This window comes from Ceratotherium simum, chromosome 17 (assembly GCF_057802395.1).
Source record: "Ceratotherium simum simum isolate JZ-2026a chromosome 17, ASM5780239v1, whole genome shotgun sequence".
NCBI classification, from domain to species: domain Eukaryota; kingdom Metazoa; phylum Chordata; class Mammalia; order Perissodactyla; family Rhinocerotidae; genus Ceratotherium; species Ceratotherium simum.
The window spans coordinates 18,269,370-18,294,372 of record NC_141916.1 but is presented as its reverse complement, the minus strand read 5'-3'; the positions used below and the strand labels follow the sequence as shown (position 1 = coordinate 18,294,372).

The window sequence follows — 25,003 nt, the reverse complement described above, 5'->3', positions numbered from 1 at the left end:
TTTTTTTTTTTTTTGTGAAGAAGATCAGCCCTGAGCTAACATCCATGCCAATCCTCCTCTTTTTGCTGAGGAAGACTGGCCCTGGGCTAACATCCATACCGATCCTTCTCCACTTTATATGGGACACCACCACAGCATGGCCTGACAAGCAGTGTATTGGTGCAATGCCTGGGATCTGAACCCCGAGCTGCCAGCAGCGGAGCGCATGCACTCAACTGCCACGCCATGGGGCCGGCCCCCACAAGTGGATATTTCAATTTTATTTTAAGTTACTTAAAATTAAATAAAATTAAAAATCATTCCCTTGGTCACACTAGCCACATGTCAAATGCTTGATATTCACATGTGGCTAGTGACTACCATAATGGATAGTGCAGATGTAGAACGTTTCCATCCTTACAGAAAGCTCTGTTAGCTCTGAGAAGTAATGGGTGGAGGCAGTCCTCTGTGTTTCAAACTCAGGTTAAAATTAGGAGACCAGCTCCTTCTTTTCCTCCTTTGAGAGAGATCTCAGCATTTAGATTATCAAGTTTGAGAGTGGGGCTGGGAAGACATCAGGCTTTGGGACCCTGAGTAATGAGTGTTTTGTGGGGATAGAACAGTGATGATAAGGGGGAAGGACTACTACTAGCTAAAACAAAATCTGGTGCCTTTTTTCCTCTTCCATCTGCCAGATGCACAGTCTGCACAAAATCACAAGGAGCCAGAAACCCTGGAAGAATGATTGCTTATTTATCCTTTTAGAAATGTAATTTAATCCCATCACAAACTCTCCCCATTAGTTGAGTGATTGGCTTCAATTGGGGTCTGAAAGGTAAGGGGACCTTTCATTTATTTTCCCTGAGTGTAATGGTAACTCTAGAGCTGGACTCTTAAGGTTTGTGCATCCTGTTTGTTTTTACTCTTTAATTTCTGTATCCTCATATTGGGATACTGTCAAAGAGAAACAGAGCCGGACATTTGTTAAAGGCAGCATGACAGATTTCATTCAGACTAATGCAGTAGGGAAGAGAGACTCCAGCATGGATTGAATTCAATTTTGCTGAAACAAAAGGTAGGAGCCTTTTTAAATGCTGGGGTGTGCTAAAGGAAAAGTTTAGGTGGGGAGGTTGGTCAATGTGATTAAGCCATCTCTGTTGCTAATTGGTGCTCATCAGTTAGGCTCCTACCCTCCCACAGAGACTGGGAGACAGGGCCCTTATCCCTCATGATGATTACATTTCAAAGGGATGGCTCCCAGGTCCTTGAGGAAGACATTTCTGGGTTGTAGAAGATTTAGGGTCAGAGAAAGGATTTACAACTGCACGTTTGCTAAAGTAAATGCTCTAAGAAAAGTGAGGTCAGGGACCTCTAGTCAAGTTTGGGCTGTAACAAACAGTAAATTCTTTTGGCAGCATTGAGCTTTCTCAGGCAGGCATTTTAAGGAGGCTGGGGTCATCCTAAGGACATGGCCTTGAGCTGATAGAAGCTGTGCTGGAGTTTGGCCCTGTCTCTTAGTGTGGGGGGAGGTGGGATGGAGTTGTTGTGCTGAGAGTTTGCAGTTCTAAGTACCTGGATAAGATTTCATATACAAAATTTCATGACCTGGGCATTTTGGCGATGATGAGACTGGAATTTAATCCAATCTTGGGAAGGGGAGAAGAACCTTCAATGAAAGGGAATAAGGCATTGTTTTGGGGCCTGACAGAAAGAAAAGAGGGGAGCAGTCAGGAAGGTGGCTTTCAGGACCTGAGAAGCAGCCTGGGATTTTATTTTGTGATTTAAGTCCAGGATGAATGGTATGAACCAGAGTAGTCCAGAGGAAGGTGAGAGATCTCTGTTCACTGAAGATATCTGAGAAAGCTTCTTGGAAGAGGTGGAACCTGAGCTGAGCCTTGAAGGATGATGGGTGGACTTTTCTTGAGTTAGCATTTTATTGTGGTATTTCCAGAAATAAATTATAATTTCATGATTCAATTATTTACTTGAAATATTTGATTTTTCTTTAAAGACACTGCGCCACATTGGTATTTCTCTCACTTTTTGACTTTTGATTTGATTGGTTTTCACCCAGATCTCTTCAGAATAACATGTTCTCAAGAGCCTCCTGACTGTTTTTGCACAGTCAGTTCCTCTGCCCCAAATACCTTCCAACCCCTTCCCCCATACACATCTTCAGGGAATTGTTTACCCTTCAAAATACAGCTGAAGGAGCACCCTTTGTTTGCTCCCACAGTACAGTACTTTCTACTTTTCCTCTTATATTATAGCTCTTATTCTGTTTGTTGTAATTAGTTTGTACGCTGAACCCTCTAGTGCAGTCTCTGGCCCATAGAAGATACCTCATGTTTGGTTAATAGATATGGTTAAATATAATAAGCTCTGAAATGTGTTTTCCAGTGTTAAGAACTCAGCTATCTTATGTGCATAGGTACAATATATATTTTGTTAATTGAATTTTTATTTGTTCTTAGATGTCATTAAGAGGATCTGCGCCAGTGACAATTGTACCTCTTCCTGGAGAGCAAGTACAGGTTCAGGGGGTCATCCAGACAGCTCAGTCTTCTGTAATTCACCCACCACACGTGCAAACGGTACAGAAATTCAAAGACTTAGTGGTTCAGAGAGGGGACAGTTATACCCTGAGTCTTCAGACACATTGAAGTTGCTGTAGTTATGATATTTTTTTTTTTTTTTTTTTATTTATTTTTCCCCCAAAACCCCAGTACATAGTTGTCTGTCATAGCTGCACATCCTTCTAGTTGCTGTATGTGGGATGCGGCCTCAGCATGGCTGGAGGAGTGGTGCCTCGGTGCGCACCCAGGATCCGAACCCGGGCCGCCGGCAGCGGAGAGCACGCACTTAACCGCTAAGCCACGGGGCCGGCCCTGTAGTTATGATATTATAAACTGAGATGATAAAGTTGTCTTAGAAATTAGACTATAGAAAAAATGAGGCAAATAGAAAAGTTTTAGAAATTTTTAATTTCATGTATGTATATTCTACCCAATGAAAATAGAAGACAGTTTTGAGGGAAGTTAATGCTTACAATTTAAGGAAATGAATGACTTTCTTAAGGGAATGCACCTTTTTATCCCAGTGGTATCCTTCAGGAAAAAGAGAATTCTGAAGCATATGGAGGTCAAATAAAAGAGAGTTCTCTCATAGTAGAGGACAGTTTTTATTTATATCTCTCTACCTTCATATTAACACCTGACAACAGTAGGAAGGAAAGAGCCATCTTGGGTTCCTTTTCTTTCTACTCTTTCTCCCCATTTTCTCATCTGGCTCCTGTGAGTCTCAGAATGCCTTTGGTCATCTTTCATTTTTAGAAGCAGCTATCCTGGAAGAAAAGCTGTATACCTCATTTTTTCCTCCTGAATATATGGTGTCTGGCAGTGTTGTCAGCGCTAGAGCTGCATCTTTATGTAGTTTTCCTGTAGGAAAGGTGGCTGCTGCATGGATTTTTGAGTTTTTATGTGAAGATTTTACTCTCATTTGCTAGTGCTGTCATTGAAGAGAAATACTTGATCTTAGTAACCAATAATCTCTTAGTTTTAGAAATTATTTTCTTCTCGAGTTGAATTTAGGGACAAACAGTGAAAATAGTTTGAGGTTTAGATTAGAAATGGAATACCCATGGTGCTAAAAGCAGCAGATTTTTCTTATTACTTTATTATTTGTTACTGTTGTTATTTCTTAATTATTACAGGTGTGACCAGTTCTTTCTTTTCTATCAAAAGATATAGATTTAATATAAAATATAAGTAAGTAGTTGTACACTAGAACTTGTTTTTGAAGCAGATTATAGAAAGTAAAACAAACTTCTCTGGAAATTTAAGGTCTAAGAATAAATAGTTTAGGGGAAGGCTTTCTGTAGATAGTCAGGAATGTAGAGAATTGATTTGTGTCCTTTCTAGAAGCCTGTTTGGATTATTTTATTTTTTAAAATGAAGATAAAGTCAGGTGTCACAATGCAACTTTCAACAAATGTTGGGAAATTTAATACATTTTAAAAATTGAAAATAACTTGTTTTCTCAATTGTAAGATATTATTATAACTTAAAACTTGCATATGGTTATTGTGTTGACATAGTTTTAAAGGGTGTATTATTAATAATAGTTGACATTTAATGTGTGCTTGCCATGTGCCATTCACTAAGTGCTTTACATGTATTAACTCATTTAATTGTGAAGTGAGATAAAGCTAATTATTACAGATTTTTAAATTGCATATGTTCATACCTGCCCTTGCCAGTGACCTCCATCTTGCTAAATCTAATGGTCTGTTCTCAGTCCTTGTTTTACTTTACCTGTTAGCAGCATTTGACATGGTTGATCATTCTTTTCTCCTCAATATACTGTTTTCGCTAGTTTTCCAAGGACACCTCATTTGGTATTCGTCCTGCCTCACTGGTGGCTTGTTCTCGGTCTCATTTGCTGATTCTTCCCCTTCTTCCCACCCTCTTAATGTTTGAGTGTTCCTGGGTTTTGTCCTTGGTCCTCTTCTCTATATTTATCCCCTTAATGAGCTCATCCAGTCTTACAGCTTTAAGGGCTATCTAAAGAGCTATGACTCCCAAATCTGTGTGTCTAGCCCAGACCTCTTCCCTGACTTACAGGCTTGTATATTCAGCAGTCTCCTCAATGTCATTACCTAGTAATTAGATATTAGTTGGTTATCTAATAGCTTTTCAAAGTTAGCATGTCCAAAATCCAAATCAGATAGCATTAATGATAAAAGAAGCTTAGAGTAATGTGCATCAGTATAGAAATAGGGTAGAGATCAGAGACTGGTCTTTACAACTCTAGTGAAATAGTATTGCTCTATTTTGGGGATAGACTGTCTTCATAGTTCTGAGCCTACTGTATTGTATGTTCCTTTAATTAGCTGGGGCTCCTGAAATAAACTTTCTCCTTTGTCCTTTTGTTCCTTTCTTTTAGACCCTAGATTTAATGACAGACAAATTTGGGTGGCATGAGACAGATCATTTTTTCTGAAAGTAAAAATTAAATTGAATTCTTTTTCCACCTGCATTGTTCATTACAGTAAAACCAGTTCTGTTTTCCAGGTATCGTCTTTATCAGAAAGTGAGGAGTCGCAGGACTCATCTGACAGTATAGGCTCCTCACAGAAAGCCCACGGGATTCTAGCACGGCGCCCATCTTACAGGTGAGTACTGTCGTATCAAACCCTGCATGTGTTACCAGGTGAGTTTGAATGGTGCTGGGCAAAGCAAACTATAGAAAGAGGGAGCATGTGTTTGTATAGGAAGGGAAGTGTTAAGAGAGAGAGATTTCAGCCAGATTATGTGAAGGGTCCAAGTTGCTGTGCTGAAGAAGAATTTAGACTTATCTTCTGGCAAAGTATTAGATTTCCATATTTACTTCTAGATAGTTAATTTGAATAGCAATATGAAAGAAGGACTGTAGATTTTAGGAAATGAACTACTTTGTGTTCCCTTTCTTAGCTTCTTAACTCTGGGCCTTTGTCCCTTTGCTAACACACATTCTTCTACATTCTGCATAATTCCTGCACGTACTTTAGATCTCACTTCCTCCTGGAAGCCTTCTCTGATTACTTCTCTCCATCTCCCCAAGACCAAGTTAGGTTTTTCTTCTGTAGCATTTTTTTACTGACCCCTGTTACAGTACTTATCTCATCCTGTTGGAATTCCAGTTTATTTAAGGGTATGGCCCACGTATTATTTTTTTGTGATCCCAGGGACTACCAAAGTGACCATACACAAGAGATGCTCACTAATTAGTTGTTGAATGAATAGAGTGCTAGAAGTAGTACAACTAATTGACAGAAAGCTGTTGAAATAATATGGGTGATTTCATATGGGTAGTGGGATATCTTTGGGTGGGTAGATTTGAGAGACTTCTGTGGTAGAATTGACCAAAGCTGCTGACTAAATGGTAAGATGAAATGCTATCTTTGAAACACATAAACAAATGCAGTAAGATTTTAAGATGTTATGAGAGAACTATATGTAGGGTATAGTCATTCCTGCCAGGAATAAGTAGGAAAGATTTTCATAAAAGATGTGATTTGGATCACCACCAACCTGATAAATTTTGTGAGATAGGGGCAGGAAAGGGTTTTGTAAGGCAGGAAAAGAGCATCTTAGGCTGAAGAAACAGTGTAATCAAAGGTAGATTGTATGATATGAAAGAGGTTGGCTTGTTCTGGGCATTGGGAACTTAAGGTGCAGGGAGGAAGAGGAGGTTTAGCCAGAAAAGGTAAACAGGAGCCAGATCACTTAGAACCTTGTTACCATGTTAAGGAGTTTGGACTCTATTGAATAAATAATTAATGAACAGACAAAATTTTGTCTGTGAATTTTTGGGGGGTGAAAAATAAACTCTACTAAAATGAGCTCATAATCTGAAACTATAAAAAGCTGAAAGAAATAATCCATTACTAGCAAGCATCAGCAGATACAATAAACAGAATTAAACCCCTAAAGAGCTTCACATAATAAAATTACCAGGGAATATAAGTACAATTTAAATTATTAAAGACATAAAGAGGGAATCAAAATCCTAATACTAGGATAAGAGATTAGGGGGGATTTAAAAAATTAACTAAAACTTCTAGAAATGAAAAATAAAATTCCTAAAGTCTATTGAGGAATTTTAAATAAGTTATGCAGCAGATTAGATATAACTGAAGAGAGAATTAGGGAACTGGAATATAACAGCTCTGAGTAAATTAACCTAGAATAGATCACAGAAAGATAAAGAGAAGTTAAGAGACACAGAAGATAGAGTCAGAAGGTGCAACATACAACATACCTCTAATAATACTTCCAAAAGGAGAGAATGGGGAAGAGCACTTCCAGCTCCTTTCACTCTAAGAGAGAAAAGGTAATGACAGAAATTTCTAAGACATGAATTTCTCAGCTTTAGAAAACAGGGTCCCAAAAAATATAAATTAATATAAACCTACATCTAGATGTGTCTTATGAATTAAAATTGGAGAACATCAAAGATAAAAATAAGATCTTAAAAGATTCCAAAGAGAAAAGACAAATTACCTAGAAAGGAATCACCATTACACTGACAACAGATTTTTGAATGGTAGTATTAGAAGACAATGAACTAAAATCTTTAAATACCAAGAGAAAGTAACTGTTGGCCTGGAATTCTATACCCACCTGAACAATCACTCAAAAATAATGGTGAAATAAAAATCATTTCAAACTGATTTAAGAAATTACTAAAAGGTATTCTTCAGGAAGAAGGAAATGAAACCAAATGGAAGGAATGTGAATGTAAGAAAGAATGGTGAACTAAGACATTCATTTAAGTTACCATTGACTTTTTAGAACAATAATAATGATGATGAATTTGGGTAGTTTAAAAACAAAATGGAAAGAAATATTCCAGGCATGTAAGACAAGAAAGAATGGCCTATTGCAGTCTTCTGCTGATTACCTTTAGACTTACCTGAGACTGTCAGAGGCAATCACCAGAAGAATACAAATAAAAAGTTTTGGGCTCTCCCAGCACAAAACAGTTAGCTCCTGGATAAAATACTTGTTAATGCATTGTGCAATTATAGGAAATAATAGAAATCTCTTATCACCCTCCCCCAAAAAACATAAAAACCATATACATACAGATACCTGAGTTGAAACCAAAATGGGAAGCAGAAGCAAGCATGAAAACCAATGTACACCCATTAATTTAGGTCTACTGCAGGAAGCGACTCTGAACCTGCGATTTCTTTGCTAAGCTGAGATTACTGTAGGAGGCTAGAACAACTGAAAGGAAGCTTCCCCAAGTAAAGCTTTCTGGATTACTTCAGTTTAGGATCAACCAAATATGAATTCACAGTGACAAATCATCAAACATACAAGAAAATAAACCACTGTGAGAATCAGCAGAAACAATAGATAAGCAACTCAATAAATGCAGAAAAAGTATTTGATAAAATTCAGCACACATTCATAAATTTTTAGCAAATAAGGAATAAAAATGTGCTGCCTAGCATACGTTGACTTTTCGAACTGAACTATGTTTAGGACAGACCATGGCTCAAGTGCCAGTAGGGCCACCACTTGGTTTGCACGTGGACCAGATCTGAATAGCGCTGCAAAGGCTTTGAAAACTGACCTGACCTTGGAACCACAATCCACAGAAGGCTGGTCAGAACTTGTGGTCTGGACTCAGCCAGGTTGATAGCCTGCTAAAACAAGAATATCAAAAATTCTCCACAGGATTTAAACAAGACCGAGAGTCTGATATAATATTGGAAATGTCCAAAATTACTCGGCATACAAAGAACCTGGAAGAATCTTAACTTGCATGGGAAAAGACTACCAGTAGATGCCATCTCCTGGATGACACAGATGCTGGAATTATGTGACTAAGACTTTAAAGGAGCTATTATTAAAATGTTCTAACAAGTAAGGGTGAATTCTTGAAATGAATGGAAAGATAGGAACTCTTAGCAAGAAACAGAAGATATAAAGAGAACCAAAGATAAATTTTAGAGCTGAGAAATACAGTAACAGAAATAAAACTGGATGAGTTCAAGAGGGGAATAGAGATAAGAAGTTAGTCAATTTCAAAGATAGTTCCATGGAGATTATTTAATCTGAACAATAGAGATTCTAAAATTTAATTCTCAGGGACTTGTGAGACAATACAAAAGATCTAACATTTGTGTCATTCGAATCATAGGAGAGGGAAAAGTATGTTGCGGAAAAAATATTTGAAGAAATAATGGCTGGAATGTTCCCAAATTTGGTGACGCCTACAGATTTAAAAAGCTCAGCAAACCCAAAACAGGATAAACACAAAGAAATCCTTGCCCAGACATGTCATAATCAAATTGCTGAAAACTAAAGACAAAAAAAAGCCTTGTGAGCAGCCAGAGAAAAATGACAGATTACTTATAAGGGAGTGATGTGAATGACTACAGATTTCTCATTAAAAACCATGGAGACTAGAAGGAAACGAAATAGCGTTTCAGTAGTGCTGAAGGAAAAGAATTGCCAATCTAGAATTCTGTATTTAGTGAAAATATCCCTCAGAAATGGCAGTGAAGGAAAACTAAGAGAAATCATTGACAGCAGACCTGCTCTAAAATAACTGCTAAGAGAGTGCTTAAGACAAAAAGAAACTTGGAAGATTAGGAATGAAGGAACAGCAACAGCAAGATCTGGATAAATATGGACTATTCCTCTCCTATTGAAGTCTTAAAAATGTGTTTGATGGTTGAAAAAAATATATGACATTGTCTGATGGAGTTTTCTGTGTATGCAGATGTAATATAGAAGACAACTACAACATAAAGGGGGGAGGATAAAGAGATTTAATGTGGTGGTAAGGTTTCTAAGGTTCATTTTAACTGGTAAAATAGTGACTCTTAGTAGACTAGGTATCTATATTATAATACCTAGAGCAACTACTAAAAAAACTGTGTGAAGAGATTTCATCAAATACACAATAGTAGATAAATTAAAATGGAGTTTCAAAAAATCTTCAGATAACTCGAAAGAATACAGAAGAATTTAAAACAGAAAGCAAATAATAAAATGGCAGATCAGCCAATATCAGTAATTATATTAAGAAGACATGGCTTAAGCTCACTAATTAAAAAACAAAGATTATAAAACTATAGACCAATATTCCTCATGAATATAGACACAAAAATCCTTAACAAAATATTAGGAAACTGAATCCAAAAACATAGAAAAGGTATTATACACCGTGATCAAGTAGGATTTATCCCAGGAATACAAGATTGGTTTAATATCCAAAAATCAATTTATGTAATACATCATATTTATAGAATAAAAACAAAAAACTGATGATCATCTCAACAGACACAGAAAAAGCATTTGACAAAATTCAGTACCCTTTAATGATAAAAATGCTCATCAAACAAATAGAAGGGAGCTTCCTCAACCTGATAAAGGGCGTCTACAAAAGCCTATAACTAACTATTGAATGGTGAAGGACTGAATGTTTTCCCCCTAACACTGGGAACAAGACCAGGTTGTGGATGTGTCCTCGCACTACTTCTATTTAACATTGTACTCAGGCAATTAGGCAAGAAAATGAAATAAAAAACATCCAGATAGGAAAGGAAGAAATAAAACAATTTGCAGATGGCATGATCTCATATATAGAAAATCCTAAAGAATCCACTAAAATAGAACTAACGAACAAGTTCAGCAAGGTTGCAGGATACAAAATCGATTTACAAAAATCAATTTTATTTCTCTATATTAGCAATAAACAAGCCAAAAATGAAATTAAGAAATCAGTTTCACTTATAATAACATAAAAATGTGTAATATACTTAGGTTTAAAATTAAATTTATAAATTTAAATTATTTTTAGATATAAATTTAACAAATGAAGTATAATACTTGTACATTGAAAACTACAAAACCTCGTTCAAAGAAATTTTAAAAGATCTAAATAAGTGAAAAGACATCCCACATTCATCAACCAGAAGATTAAACATTAAGACAAATAACCTAATTAAAAAATGAGGAAAAGATTTGAATAAACATTTATCCAAAGAAGATATACAAAGGGCCAATAAGCATATGAAAAAATGTTCAACATATTTGTCATTAGGTAAATGCAAATCAAAATCATGAGATAACACTTCAGACCCACTAGGATGCCTAAAATAAAAAAGGATGTAAGTCGATAAGGATGTAGAGGAATTAGAACCCTCACACCTTGCTGATGAGAATGTAAAATGGGACAGTCACTGTGGAAACAGTCTGGCAGCTCTTCAAAATGCTGAACATATTTATCATATGGGCCACTACTTCCACTGATATACATACCCAAGAGAAATAAAAATATAATCAAAAGAAAACTAAAGTGGCTGTATTAATATCATATAAAATAGACTTCAGATCAAATAACATTACCAGAGATAACGAAGGGAGTCAGTTCACCAAGAAGACATAACAATCCTAAATGTGTATGTACCTAATAACAGAGCTTCAAAATACATGTATCAGAAACTAAGGCAACTGAAAAGCAAACTAAACAGATCTACAGGTATAGTTGAAGATTTCAGTAGACCTACATCAGTATCCAACAGAACTTGTAGTCTGAAAATTAGCAAGATTACGGAAGAACTGAGCAATTGTATCAACCAGTGGGATCTAATTGACATTTTTAGAACACTTCACCCTGTGCACAAAGAACATCCACCAAGAAAGACCACATCCTGGATCATAACAAACCTTAACAAATTTAGAATAATTGAAATCATGCAAAGTATGTTCTCTGATCATACTTGAATTAGACTAGAAACCAATAACAGAAAGACAATAGGAAAATCTCCAAACACATGGAAATTAAACAACACAGTTAGAAATAATCCGTGGACCAAACAAGAAATCTTAAGAGGAATTAGAAAATATTTTTAACCAAATGAAAATGAAAATACAAAATAAGAAAGTTTGTGGGATGTAATTAAGTCCGTGGGAAATAATTAGAGGAAAATTTATAGCATTAAATTTTTATATTATAAAAGAAGGGAAGTCGCAAATCAATAACCTAAGCTTCCACTTTAAGAAACTAGGGGGGAAAAAAGCCAAATAAGCTCAAAGCAAGCAGGAGAAAGGAAATAATAGAGTAAGAGCAGAAATCAATGAAATTGAAAAAAGAAAACTAATAGAGATAATCAATATAACTGAAAGCTGGTTCTTTGAAAAAAAATCAATAAAATTGATAATCCTATAATAAGTTGGGGGGAGAAGAAATTAATATAAAGAGGGGTATAGAATGAACATAAAGAGAGGTGGGACTTGAGGTTGAAGAGGTCACAGGGGACAAGTTATGGCCTTGTAGGCCATGACATTTGTTCTGAGATAGGGAGCCATGCAGATTTTTAAAAAGATGACTGGTTGCTCTGTGGAGAATAGACTGTAGCAAGGGAAGGGTAGACTAAAGGAAGACCTGTAGAGGCTATTGAGACTGTCCAGTCAAGAGGTGGTGGTGGCATGGACTGGGGTGCAGCAGTGGAAGTGATGAGGGTGAGTAAAATTCTGGATATATATATACATACATATATATTTTTTTGTGAGGAAGATTAGCCCTGAGCTAACATCCATTGCCAATCCTCCTCTTTTTGCTGAGGAAGACTGGCCCTGGGCCAACATCTGTGCCCATCTTCCTCTGCTTTATATGTGGGATGCCCGCCACAGCATGGCTTGATAAGTGGTGTGTAGGTCTGCAGCTGGGATCCGAACCTGCGAACCCCAGGCTGCCAAAGCGGAGCACACAAACTTAACCACTACACCACTGGGCCAGCCCCTGGATATATTTTTAAGATAGAAACAATGGGATTTGCTTATGAATTGGATACAGGTTATGAGAAAGAGAGAGGATGACTCCAAAATTTTTGGAGAATGTAGTTGATATTTATTGAAGTAGGGAAGACTGCCAGGGGTGGAAGGATATCTGACATTAGATTTTGGATGTGTTAAGTTTGAGGTGTTTATTGAACGGAAGTATTCAATACACAATTCGATTTAGGAGTCTGGAGTTCAGGAGAGAGGTTGGGGAAATATCATTTGAAGGGTCATTAGTATACACAGGATATTCAAGCCTGTGGGACAGATAAGATCGCCAAAAAGAATACAGATAGAGAAGAGAAGTCCGAAAGACTGCTCCCTAAAGTCAGGAGAATGAGGAATAATACAAAACAATGGTAAATAATCTCTCTAAATACTATGTAGTAAAAATAAAGTAATATATGGGAATGATACACAACACTTTTAGATAATGGTGCTCTTTGATGGGGGAGAAGAGAAGGGCAAAGGATTGGGGGGCGACATTTTGGTGTATCTGTAACTTTATTCCTATTAAAAATATGTCTGAAGCAAATATGGCAAAATATTAGCATCTTTTGATTCTTGGTATATGGTACATAGGTGTTTTATTTTCTGTACTTTTCTTTATGCTCAAAATGCTTCATAACTAAAATGGAAGAAGAAATGGGCACAGCGTTCCATAGTCTCATGCTAGATTGGCTGCATTAAGACCATGGAGGCAGCTTGTTAAATGGATTCTGGAGCTCTGTCCTGACCTGCTCACTCATCTGGATTCAGTAAACCTCTCCAGATGATTCTAGTATGTAAGCAGGTTTAGGAACCACCATGACTATTCTACAAATGCATAAAACAGAGTCCTATGGGACTGCTACCTCCTTTGTTCTCTATGTGGAACTTCTGTGTGTTAGCTCTTGGTGGGACGACTCTCCAGAGTAAGGAGACCAAGCTGGAGAAGGAGCTTCAGCATGTTGTACAACAGCTGAAGGAACTAAAATTATTTGGCCTCGAATAAAGAAGACCTGTAGCAGTTGTCAAATATTGCCAAGTAGGGCATGGATATAGAATTAGGGTTAAGCTTAAATTTCGCTAGCTTCACTGGGTGGCACTAGCTTTGGGTCTAAATAAGGAAGGGCTCTAACTGTTCAGTAATTGAATGGTTTGCTTTTTGGAAGTTGTAGATGCCTTATTCCTGGAAGTAGAGGCTGTTAGGAACGTTAGGGAATTCCTGCATGGGCTAGAACGTTGGTATAGGTAACACAAAAGGTCCCTTTTAATGCTAAAGGGTTTTTTTCCTTTGTGATTCTTTTTTCTTGTTGTTTTCACATGAGTATTTCAGTTTTTCTGATTTTTCTACATTGAACATGGAATTCTTGAGTAAACATTTCCTTTTTTCTTTTCTTTTTTTCCCGGAAACAAATAATGCTTATTTCTTCCTTCACCCCCACTGTGTTTTGGAAGACTTTTCTTTTCAGCAAGGAATCTTTTTCCATCCCCTTATTCCTGTCATGAGTCCCATTTACCAAGTCTGAGGGATACCTGTAGGATCATATTTACTTCTTGTTAAAATAAGCAGTTTTATCTATTACTGATACTTGGTGCATTTTTATGGTAGTATTTCTAATCTTGTTTTCTTTCTGAGAACTGTGGGCTTCTCTTCTTCTCTAGAGTTAAAGGTTGAAAAAATAAATTTGATCCTTCTAAATGAAGGTCACTGACACTATGTAAAAAATGAGTAGTACCTTGTTAATTAATGAAATACCTCACAACGGAGCCATCTCTCCTATAGGGGAAAGAGATATTTCATATCTGTACAAGGGCCTTCTACATTGAAAGGTACTCTGTGTGAGTATTTGTTCAATGTTTGTTTTCAGGTAGTCATAAACTAAAATATAATTAGCCTGTAGTACATCATTATAATAGTATTTGCTAAACAACAAGATTCCTTGACACAACAGTTGAGGTGTCTAGTAGATTATTGTACTTTTAACCTGAGATTGAAAAAGGTTTAGCAATTTCTTTTTGTAAAGCCGTTCTCATTACCAACATTAATAGAGTTCTATTTTTCACAGAAAAATTTTGAAAGACCTATCTTCTGAAGACACACGGGGCAGAAAAGGAGACGGAGAAAACCCTGGAGTTTCTGCTGTCACTTCTATGTCTGTTCCAACTCCCATCTATCAGACTAGCACTGGACAGTACAGTACGTATAGGAATAAATTTCCACGTGATAGACACACAAAAACTAACTTTTCCCTGTAAAGAAGTGGTCTGTAGAAGGACTGTCATACTTCAAATAGTGGTGATTACTAAAGGATAACGCTTTTTTTCTTTTTGCTGAGGAAGATTGGCCCTCGGCTAACATCCATGCCCATCTTCCTCTACTTTATATGTGGGATGCCGCGTCAGCATGGCTTGATGAGCAGTGCGTAGGTCCGCACCCAGGATCTGAACCCGCAATCCTCGGGCCGCTGAAGCAGAGCATGCGAATTTAACCACTAAGCCACCGGGCTGGCCCCAAGGATAATATTTTGAGCCAGAAATAATGCAAAATACTTTTTCAGCATTATCTCATTTACTCCTTACAACAACTTTGTGAGTCAGGCAGTTCCCAATTTATGAGGGAACTGAGACTTAGAGAGTTAGATAATGTCCCTAAAGTCACACAGCTTGTAAATGATACACTTACTTTGGGGTATAAGTCTATGAGTTTTGACAAATACGTGGAGTTGTCTAACCACCACCACAATCAAGATATAATCCCATCACCCCAAGAATCACGTGTGCTGTCCATTTGTAGATGATCTCTCCCTCCACTCCTAATCCCTGCTCTTGAAGTCTAATTGGCTCTTGCCACAAAATACATGTCTCATCTGACTACCTCTCACCATCTCCAATCACCACAGACATCTTCGTTTACACTCTCATCTGAATTACTGCAGTAGGCATCCAACTGGTCATCTTGCTTCCATTCTTGCTCTCACAGTTTCCCAAACTGCAACCAAAGTGATTTACTCAAAATGTCAATTAGATCACACCACTCTTGCTCAAAATCCTCCAGTGACTTTCCGTCACACTTAGAATAAGTCCTACAAGCCATTGCATTCAGGATCTGGCCTTGCCTACCACTCTGAGCTCATCTCCTGCCACTTGATGGCATTCTGCTCACACAGACTTTCTTGCTGTTCTTCAAACACATGAAGCTTGTTTCAGGATCTTTGAAGTTGTCATCCCTACTGCCTGGCATGTTCTTCTGCCAGACCCTCACATGGCTTGCATCCTCATTCCTGCTATGCTTGTGTCACCTCCTCAAAGAGACCACTCTTTTTAAACTATGTTGCTCCTCCCTTTAGTTTTCTTTACTTTCCTATATTTTTTATAGCATTTAGGGGCTGGCCCAGTGGCATAGTGGTTAAGTTCATGTATTCCACTTCAGCAGCATGGGGTTTGCAGGTTCAGATCCTAGGCGTGGACTTACACCACTCATCAGGCCATGCTGTGGCAGCATCCCACATACAAAATAGAGGAAGATTGGCACAGATGTTAGCTCAGGGACAATCTTCCTCAAGCAAAAAGAGGAAGATTGGCAACAGGTGTTAGCCCAGGGCCGATCTTCTTCACCAAAAAAAAAGGGGGGGGCATTTATATGTAATTACAAAAAAAGTATACATTAGTTTAATTATAGATTGTATGTAATGTAGACTAGTTTATTTATCGTCTATTCTCAAGGAATGTAAATTCTTTAAGGGAAAGAACTTTGTCTTGTTCACAGCTGTATCCTTGGCACATAAGGCCTGGCACATAGTAGGCTTTCAGTAAAATTTGTTATGAATAAATGACTTAAAGAATACATGTAGAATACCTCTGTGAAGACACATAAGAAACTGGGAACAGTGGTTGCAAGGAAGGACATTTGGGAGCAGAGATCAGAGGCAGTTGGGAGGTTTACTTTCATTTTAAACAATACAATTTTTCTTTTTCCCCCTTACACATGTATTACTGTTTCTAAAAAAAAAAAATTTTTAAGGCAGCGTGTTAGCAAGTTAAAAATTATTTATGATATATTAATATGGTTTATTATTCTAAAACCATTAAAAATTAGAATTATGAAAACTGTATAGACACTTATGCCAATATTTCATATGTCATAATTGAAATAAGTACAATACAAGCTAGTATTTAGGGCAGCATGATCCAATAGAACTTCCTTGATGATGGAAATGTTCTATATCTGCATTGTCCATTACAGTAGCCGCTGGCCGTGTGTGACTGTTGAGCACTTGAAATGTGTCTGGTGAGACTAAGGAACTTAATTTTTTATTTTGTTTAGTTTCAGTTAATTTAACTAGCCACATGTGGTCAATGGCTACCATATCAGACAGTGCAAATTTAGAGTAAATTCAACCAGGTAAATATGCATGTTAAGCAAGAACAGGAAGATATGTTGAAAAATGAAATCAGTTCTGTATTATCACATACATTTAACATGAAAAGATGTACATCTATACATATGTGTGTACAGATACACATATTTTGATATATATTAATATATCAATCTATGGGAGCATAGGAAAAGTTTAGGAAGAATGGGGTGGGGAGTGGCCAGTGGAATAAATAGGGATAGATAATGGGACTTTTACTTTTTATTTTATTTATATATTTATATAAATATATATGTATGTAATGTGTGTTGCGGGAAAGGAGATCGAAAGTGATTGCTAATATAAGTTAAAAACAAATCTCTGTATCTAAAAAGTTTTAATGTCTTCTAAAGTCATATAAATTAAAGTACGTGGGAATATTTGTTGTGTGGCAGTAGAGGAGGAATAATTAGAAGCTCCTAAAAAAATTATTTTCATTTAAAACACACACACACACACACGTGTATTTTGGCTTCCTGGTAGCCAAAGCATAAAAGAAAATACAAATGTTGTGTAATTATAGTCTGAAAAGAGAGTACAGAGATGAGGCATTCGATTCTTCAGGGATTTATTATGTGGGAACTGCATAATGCTGAAATGTTTTCTATTTGGTCATGCCTTATGGGTGTTTCATTTAAAGTTTGAGGGGAAAACATTAACATAAGTATAATTCAGTGAAAAATTCATGTGAAGAGCTTAGTAATGTGATCTATATAGTGGCTTTCTGATGACTTAACTTTATTGGTGATTTTTGCTTAGGAGGTGACTGAATACATTACATTTTTAAAATATCACTTAAGTAAATAACATTTAATATGTTTAACAGTGGTTACCACTAGAAAGTGGAGCTAAGAAACAGTATGAAGATTTCTTTTTTCATTATGTAACCTTTCATCCTATTTGAATTTTTTCCCATAGGCACACTTATCTATTCAAAAATATTCTTTTTTTGTGTGTGTGTGTGTGAGGAAGATCAGCCCTGAGCTAACATCCATGCCAATCCTCCTCTTTTTGCTGAGGAAGACTGGCTCTGAGCTAACATCTATTGCCAGTCCTCCTCCTTTTTTTTTTCTCTTTTTCTCCCCAAAGCCCCAGTAGATAGTTGTATGTCATAGTTGCACATCCTTCTAGTTGCTGTATGTGGGACATGGCCTCAGCATGGCCGGACAAGCGGTGCGTTGGTGCGCACCTAGGATCTGAACCCAGGCTGCCAGTAGCGGAGCGCGTGCACTTAACCGCTAAGCCACGGGGCCGGCCCCCAAAAATATTCTTAAGTTACAATCTTTTTAATGCTTCTTTTGAATAAAAATTAAAAACTATGTTAATGTTTCCTTCTCCTTATTTTTCCTTTAAAAGTTAGCCATTGGTGCCCTCTTCTGATGCCCCCAGAACTTCTGTGACAACATTAGCAATTAGCATGGAGTGCTCCATAGATCCAAAAATGTGTTTTGACCAATCAGTTATATTGGACAATTTGAGTCTAAATTTAAGATTAGTACATCTGAACTATAAAATTTTATGAAGAAATGCCATGTATTTCTTTTACATATAGCTTACCCAAAGTCATCAATAGTTATCAAGTGGAACTGCATTCAAACCTATTTTAATAAGCAGTGTTTGTTTCTTTCACCAGTCCTTTGCAACTAGTGTATTGTATAGCCTTACAATAGCTATGTTCTCTCTTTGGTTAAAGTTGCCATTGCCCCAAATGGAGCCTTACAGCTGGCCAGTCCAGGCACAGATGGAGTACAGGGACTTCAGACATTAACCATGACAAATTCAGGCAGTACTCAGCAAGGTACAACAATTCTCCAGTATGCACAGACCTCTGATGGACAGCAAATACTTGTGCCCAGCAACCAGGTGGTTGTACAAAGTAAGTATGCATAAATGTCTATGGAAAGCATCCTAAAGTACTTTCAAAGACACTTATGAATTAACTCGTTCTTTTGACCACACAGCTGCATCAGGAGATATGCAGACATACCAGATCCGTACCACACCTTCAGCTACTTCGCTGCCACAAACTGTGGTGATGACATCTCCTGTGACTCTTACATCTCAGACAACTAAGACAGATGACCCCCAATTGAAAAGAGAAATAAGGTTGATGAAAAACAGGTACGTAGTAAACTGCCAGAATGGATAATGTTTTTGCACATCTCAAAACATAACCAGATGTTAACTGGAATTGTATATTAGAAATAAGGAGAGGTTTATATCAGCTTTATTTTACTGAGTGTTAGGTTATGTCTAGTTCATTTCCAATGGATTAGTTAGTCCCATTGCTCAATCTGTTTAGTTAATATATGACCTAGAGTTCTTCCATTTTTATTGTGTCCTTTGAATAGCACTGTTAATCAAAGCTTTTCAAACAATATATTTTGTTCTTGTTGGGCTGACAAAGTTAAATGAAAATAATAATTTGCTGCTTGCCATTCACTATAGCAAGAAGAGGAAAGAATGTGGGATTCTTGATAATACCTAGTATACTTACTGACACAGAAATGCTCTTAAAAATGAATTTTGAGGGGCCGGCCCCATGGCGTAGTGGTTAAGTGTGTGTGCTCTGCTGCTGGCAGCCTGGGTTCGGATCCCGGGCATGCACTGATGCACCGCTTGTCAGGCCATGCTGTGGCAGTGTCCCATATAAAGTGGAGGAAGATGGGCACGGATGTTAGCCCGGGGCCAGTCTCCCTCAGCAAAAAGAGGAGGATTGGCATGGAGGTTAGCTCAGAGCTGATCTTCCTCACAAAAAAAAAAAAAAAAAAGAATTTTGATTATGAAAATACAGCAGTGATTTAACCCCCAGAAACATTTACTTTCATTTTAAATGTATTATAAACATTGCTATATGCACTATACATACATCAGGCATGAAAAACCACTGGTTCTTTGAGAAAAAGAATATAATAGGTAGCCTTCTGCAGAGTGTTCAAGGGGAAAAAAAAAAGAGAGGAAATACACCAATAAACTATAATAGGAACAAAAAAGGGTAAATTAAAAAAATTACAATAGGATTCTATTTTCAGCTCCTCACCAATAAGTTAGAAAATTAGAATAAAAGGATAATTTTCTAGATCAATAAAAATTGCCATAAAAGGACCAAATGGATGCATTTAATTACTTCAAGATAAAATGTTTCTTGACTAAAAACTAAGAGCAAGCCATCAATGTAAATGAACTTGGTAACAAGGCAGGGACTGTCTGTTGTTTTGGAGGTTTCAACAAACTCAGTAAGATAAGGAAATGAAGTAAGTTATGTAAATATTAGAAAAGAAGAATTGCATTTGTTTGCTGATGATATGTTTGTGTACCTAGAAAACGCAAAAGACTTCTGAAAAATTACTTGAATGAGACTTCTCTTTCTGACAATATGACCTCAGCTACATAATATTTTTAAAAGCTTGATGAAATATGAACATCTCTTTTGAAATGATGGGATGAACCTGCAGGGACAGTAGAGAAATCTGTTGAGATTATGAAGGAAGCAGAAGCACAAGGTCCGAGGTTCATAAGCACTGGAACAGCCCTTGGACATCCTGGAGATGAATTCAGATTTTTGTGATTGCTACAGCTTTCGTGTGCAGAGGCGACTAGGGACAGAGCCTGGAGCCTTTGCAGACTGGGGAACGGGATCAGAGAGGATTTTTCATGAGGTCAAAACCCAAGAAGTGCTATACCCATAAGCTGAGAATTGTAATTTAAAAACGGGTCTGGGTCCTAGTGCCCCCAGTTGCTTGGAAGAAAGCAATCTCAACACAGGCTTTAATGAATTCCCATACATTGAGTTCTAACAAATACAAGTTGAAATATCACGGACTACCCAAGGAGTTAGGCCTCCATTGTGGTATGTGCCAAGCACTTATGTAATTTTCACACTGATGTTATTTCTTTTTATTTGAGATGAAGAAACAGGCCTTGAGAGGTAAGGTACTTGCCCAAGGTTACACTGCTTAGTAAGTGATAGAGGTAGGATTTACACTCACAGGTCCAGGTTTCAGAGTCCAAAGTCTTAGGTAATACTACACTGCCTTTCAGGAACAAGAGTCAGCAGAAAGGGCAGACAACAGAACAAGTATTGTAAAGTCTTCAGTTATCTAATGGAGAAAGGGAAAGAAGTATGTCTGCTATATTTAAAGAAAAAAAAGATGTCATTGAAAATCATCAAAGATCAAGAGACTATAAGAATGATAACAATCATAAAAGAAAAATAAAACTTATTATTAGCAAAGATATATTTATCTGCTTAGAATATCTGTGAGAATCATCTACAAACTATTTATCTGAAAGCTTGAAAAAGAACCAGTTCTCTTCAACATTGTACTAGAAACCCTTGCCAATTTAGTAAAACAGGAAAAAAGGGAAAAAAATTAACAGGATTTAAATGAAAGAAGTAAAACTCTTACTATTTTTTATATGATTGCCTATTAAAAAAGAAAAATGAAATGGACTTACAGAAAAAAATGTTAGAAGTAATGAGTTTATAAGGTTGCTAGATATAAAATCAGTTTTCAAAAATCAATTGTATTTCTTTGTATCAGCAATAAAGAGTTTGGTAAATAATTATTTAAAAGATTTCATTTATGTTATCAACAAATAAAATACCTGAGAATAAATCTAACAAAAGATGTCCAGGACATTTATGGAAAATATTGTAAAATGTTTTTGAAAGACATTAAGGAAGATCTAAATAAATGGAGAAATATACTATGTCCATAGATATGGAAACTCAGTATTATATAAAGATGACTATTTTTCCTCCAATTGATCCATAGATACAATGCAGTTCCAATCAAAACCCAAACAGGTTGTTTGAAGAACTTGACAAGTTGATACTAAAATTTATAGAAGAGTTAAAGGGCCAAGAACAGCCAAAATATTCCAGACAAGAATAAGGTGAGGAGATATCAAGTTTTATTTAAAACTGTGATAATTAAAATAGTGTGCTACTGTCACTGAGATAAACAAAATGACCAACGAAATAGAGTAGAGAGCTCAGAAACAGATCCATGAACATGTGAAAACTTGATATGACAGGGCAGATTATTGGGGGAAGGAGGGACTCATCAATAAATGCTGCTAGGATAAATAGTTATTTATTTGTGAAAAAAATACTGGATTTTTTCCTCACACCATACACAAAAATCATTCCAGAGGGATTAAAAACATAAATGTGAAAGATGAAATTTTATAACTTTTAGGTGAAAATATATAATCTTATGGTTTCAGGTATAGGAAAAGATTCCTTAAACAAAACAACACACACACAAACATTAACATAAAAGACTGATGAATCTTCATTAAAAATAACGTCTATTTATTCATCAAAAGATAACATAAAGCAAGTGAAAATATAAGCTTCAAACCTATAGAAGATATTTGCAATATATCTAACCAAAAAAATTTGAAAACATATAAAGATCTTCTAAATTAATAAGAAAAGTACAACCCAAGAGAAAAAAACTTGGCAAAATATATGAATAGGCATTTCTTAGAAAACAGGTGGCTAATAATCATATGAAAGATTATTCACCCTTATCAGTAATCAAAGAAATGAAAATTAATACCACACACTTAGATACCATTTATCCCCACCTAACTGGCAAAAATCTTAATGTATAACCAGGAGTTGGCAAGGATTTGGAACAATGGAACTCAGCTGTTTTAGTCTGTATGTGACTGAGAGAGACTTTTGCAGGAAGCATGCATAAGAACGTGAGAGACTTTTGCAGGTAGTATGCATAGGAATGTTAATAGCAGCAAAAATCAGGAAATAACCTAAATATCCATCAGTAACAGAATGTGTCCACAAATTGTGGTTATATTTCTACAATGTAATTGTGTTCATTTGTAATGATTGAGGGAATGATCACTTTAACATGAATAAATATTAGAAAAATAAAGTTGAGTGAAAACAAGTTGCAATAATACATAAAGTGTGATATTTTATAATAAATTTTAGAAAATAAGCAAACTGATAAATAATTTAGGGGCATATACATATGTACTAAAACTATAAGAATAAGCAAAAGACTGAAACTAGTAATTGCTTCTGGGCAAGAGGCGAGGGGGATTATGGAATCAGGAAATAGCACAGAGGGCCCTTCAACAGTATGGATAATATTTTCTCTTAATTAAGTTGGATATTAGGTTTACATGTGTTCATTTTATTATGCTTCATAACTTACATCTACACTACATATAATCTTTTGTATGGATACTTCGTAATAAAATTTTTGTAAACTACAGTAATTTATAAGGAAATTTAGTAAGGTGTTTTTCTACTATGAATTACCATCTTGAAAATAATAATGGGAAGTAATATTACATTCACATTAGTGACAAAAACCATAAAATACTTAGTAAACTTAACAGGAAAGGCATAGAATCCACATTGAAAAAAATCTTACTGAGAGGTAATACAGTATCTGAACAAATAGAAAATATATGGTGTTCTTAGATGAAGACAGTTAATATAAAATGTTGATTCTTCCAAAATTCACATATAAATTTAATGTGATTCAAATTAGAATCTCTATAGATCTTTATGGAATTGGACAAAATAAGCTGAAAGTTTACATGGAAGAAATAAGTATCCAAGAATGGTCAAGAAATAAGTATCCAAAAATGGCCAAGAGATTACTTGTCTTGTTAAGGCATTGAAACATACTCTAAAGCCACTGTAATCAAAACGTGGTATCAGCACAGGGGCAGACAATAACATTAACAAACAGGATAGAGAGCCCAGAAATAGCTTCTTGTGCTAGTTAAGTACACTTGTAAAGGACAACTTATTTAATAAATGATATTGACACAGTCAAATCCACATCTGGAATAAAATTAAATTGAACTCTTATTTTGTACCATACATAAAAGTAATTACAGATGGATTAAAGACTTAATTGTGAAAACTTAAGCAATAAAATGTTTAAAATAAAATTTAGAGGAAAATCTATAGTACATAGCATTTTAATCTAAGCCAAGAAAAAGAGGCTAAAAAAGAGCATTTAGGGGCCGGCCCCGTGGCTTAGCAGTTAAGTGCGTGCGCTCCGCTGCTGGCAGCCCAGGTTCGGATCCCGGGCGCACACTGACGCACTGCTTGTCTGGCCATGCTGAGGCCACGTCCCACATACAGCAACTAGAAGGATGTGCAGCTATGACATACAACTATCTACTGGGGCTTTGGGGAGAAAAAGGGAAAAGGAGGAAGATTGGCAATAGATGTTAGCTCAGGGCCGGTCTTCCTCAGCAAAAAGAGGAGGATTGGCATGGATATTAGCTCAGGGCTGATCTTCCTCACAAAATAAATAAATAAATAAATGAATAAATAAATAAATAAGTAAATTAAATAAATAAAATTAAAAAGAGCATTTATGGCATAAGATATAAAAATATCAGAGTCAAATGGTAGATTAGAAAATAATGCAAAAACACATAAGGATTAATATGTATAATGCACACAGAGTTCTTAGGTTGTTTGTCTTTCTCATTATTTCTAATTGTAAAATGGGCAAAAGGGGGGCCGGCCCCATGGTGTAACGGTTAAGTGCGTGTACTCCACTGCTGGCAGCCCAGGTTCGGATCTCGGGCGCGCACCGATGCACTGCTTGTCATGCCATGCTGTGGTGGCGTCCCACATAAAGTGGAGGATGATGGGCACAGATGTTAGCTCAGGGCGGTTCTTCCTCAGTAAAATGAGGAGGATTGGCATGGATGTTAGCTCAGGGCTGATCTTCCTCACAATAAAAAAGAAAAAAATGGGCAAAAGGTATGAATGGATGAAGGGTATGAATAGGCAGTTTACATAAGAGCACATCTAAAAGACCAATAAACTTTTAAAAAGATGCTCAATCTCACTAGTAGTTAAGAAAATGAAAATTAATTAACAACAAAATGTCCACATGGCAAAGATCTGTGTACCAACATAGAAACATCATTAAAATGGTGTATGTAACAAAGCAAGTTGCAGATATTTACAATACATAGTATAAAAAAATACTCAAAATAATACTTTTTACTTTTATATGAATATAAAACTTGTATGTGACTGAGGATGTGTACAAAACTGAGTATCAAGCACTGTTTGTAATTAAAACTCAATAAATATAAATTAATTGAAAGAATCTGTGTGTCACAAGTTAACCAAAGGACCCATAAATTTCACTCCTTGGTATTTATCCAAGAGAAATGGGACATATGTTCACAAAGAGACTGGCACAAGAACATGCATAGCAGCTAAAACTAGAAACAGCCCAAGAGAATGGATCAACAAATTGT

At 36.3% G+C, this 25,003-nt stretch overlaps 1 protein-coding gene across 5 annotated transcripts in view; it reads left to right on the top strand.

Annotated features, from left to right (window-relative positions):
- Positions 1 to 25,003, top strand: part of ATF1 (activating transcription factor 1) — a 53,023-nt gene that overhangs the window by 26,045 nt on the left and 1,975 nt on the right. The window contains exons 3-8 of one of the 5 annotated variants that reach the window (XR_015554946.1): positions 2,454 to 2,573; positions 5,052 to 5,152; positions 14,375 to 14,505; positions 18,417 to 18,599; positions 18,685 to 18,844; positions 21,502 to 21,622. Coding sequence is in view for 4 of the 5 variants with exons in the window: in XM_014786456.2 (XP_014641942.1) it covers positions 2,454 to 2,573; positions 5,052 to 5,152; positions 14,375 to 14,505; positions 18,417 to 18,599; positions 18,685 to 18,844 (695 nt within the window). In the remaining variant the exon portion in view is untranslated. The remainder of the gene's footprint in view (positions 1 to 2,453; positions 2,574 to 5,051; positions 5,153 to 14,374; positions 14,506 to 18,416; positions 18,600 to 18,684; positions 18,845 to 21,501; positions 21,623 to 25,003) is intronic. The other 4 variants (XM_014786456.2, XM_087442414.1, XM_004429016.3 and 1 more) reach the window with 4 other exon arrangements.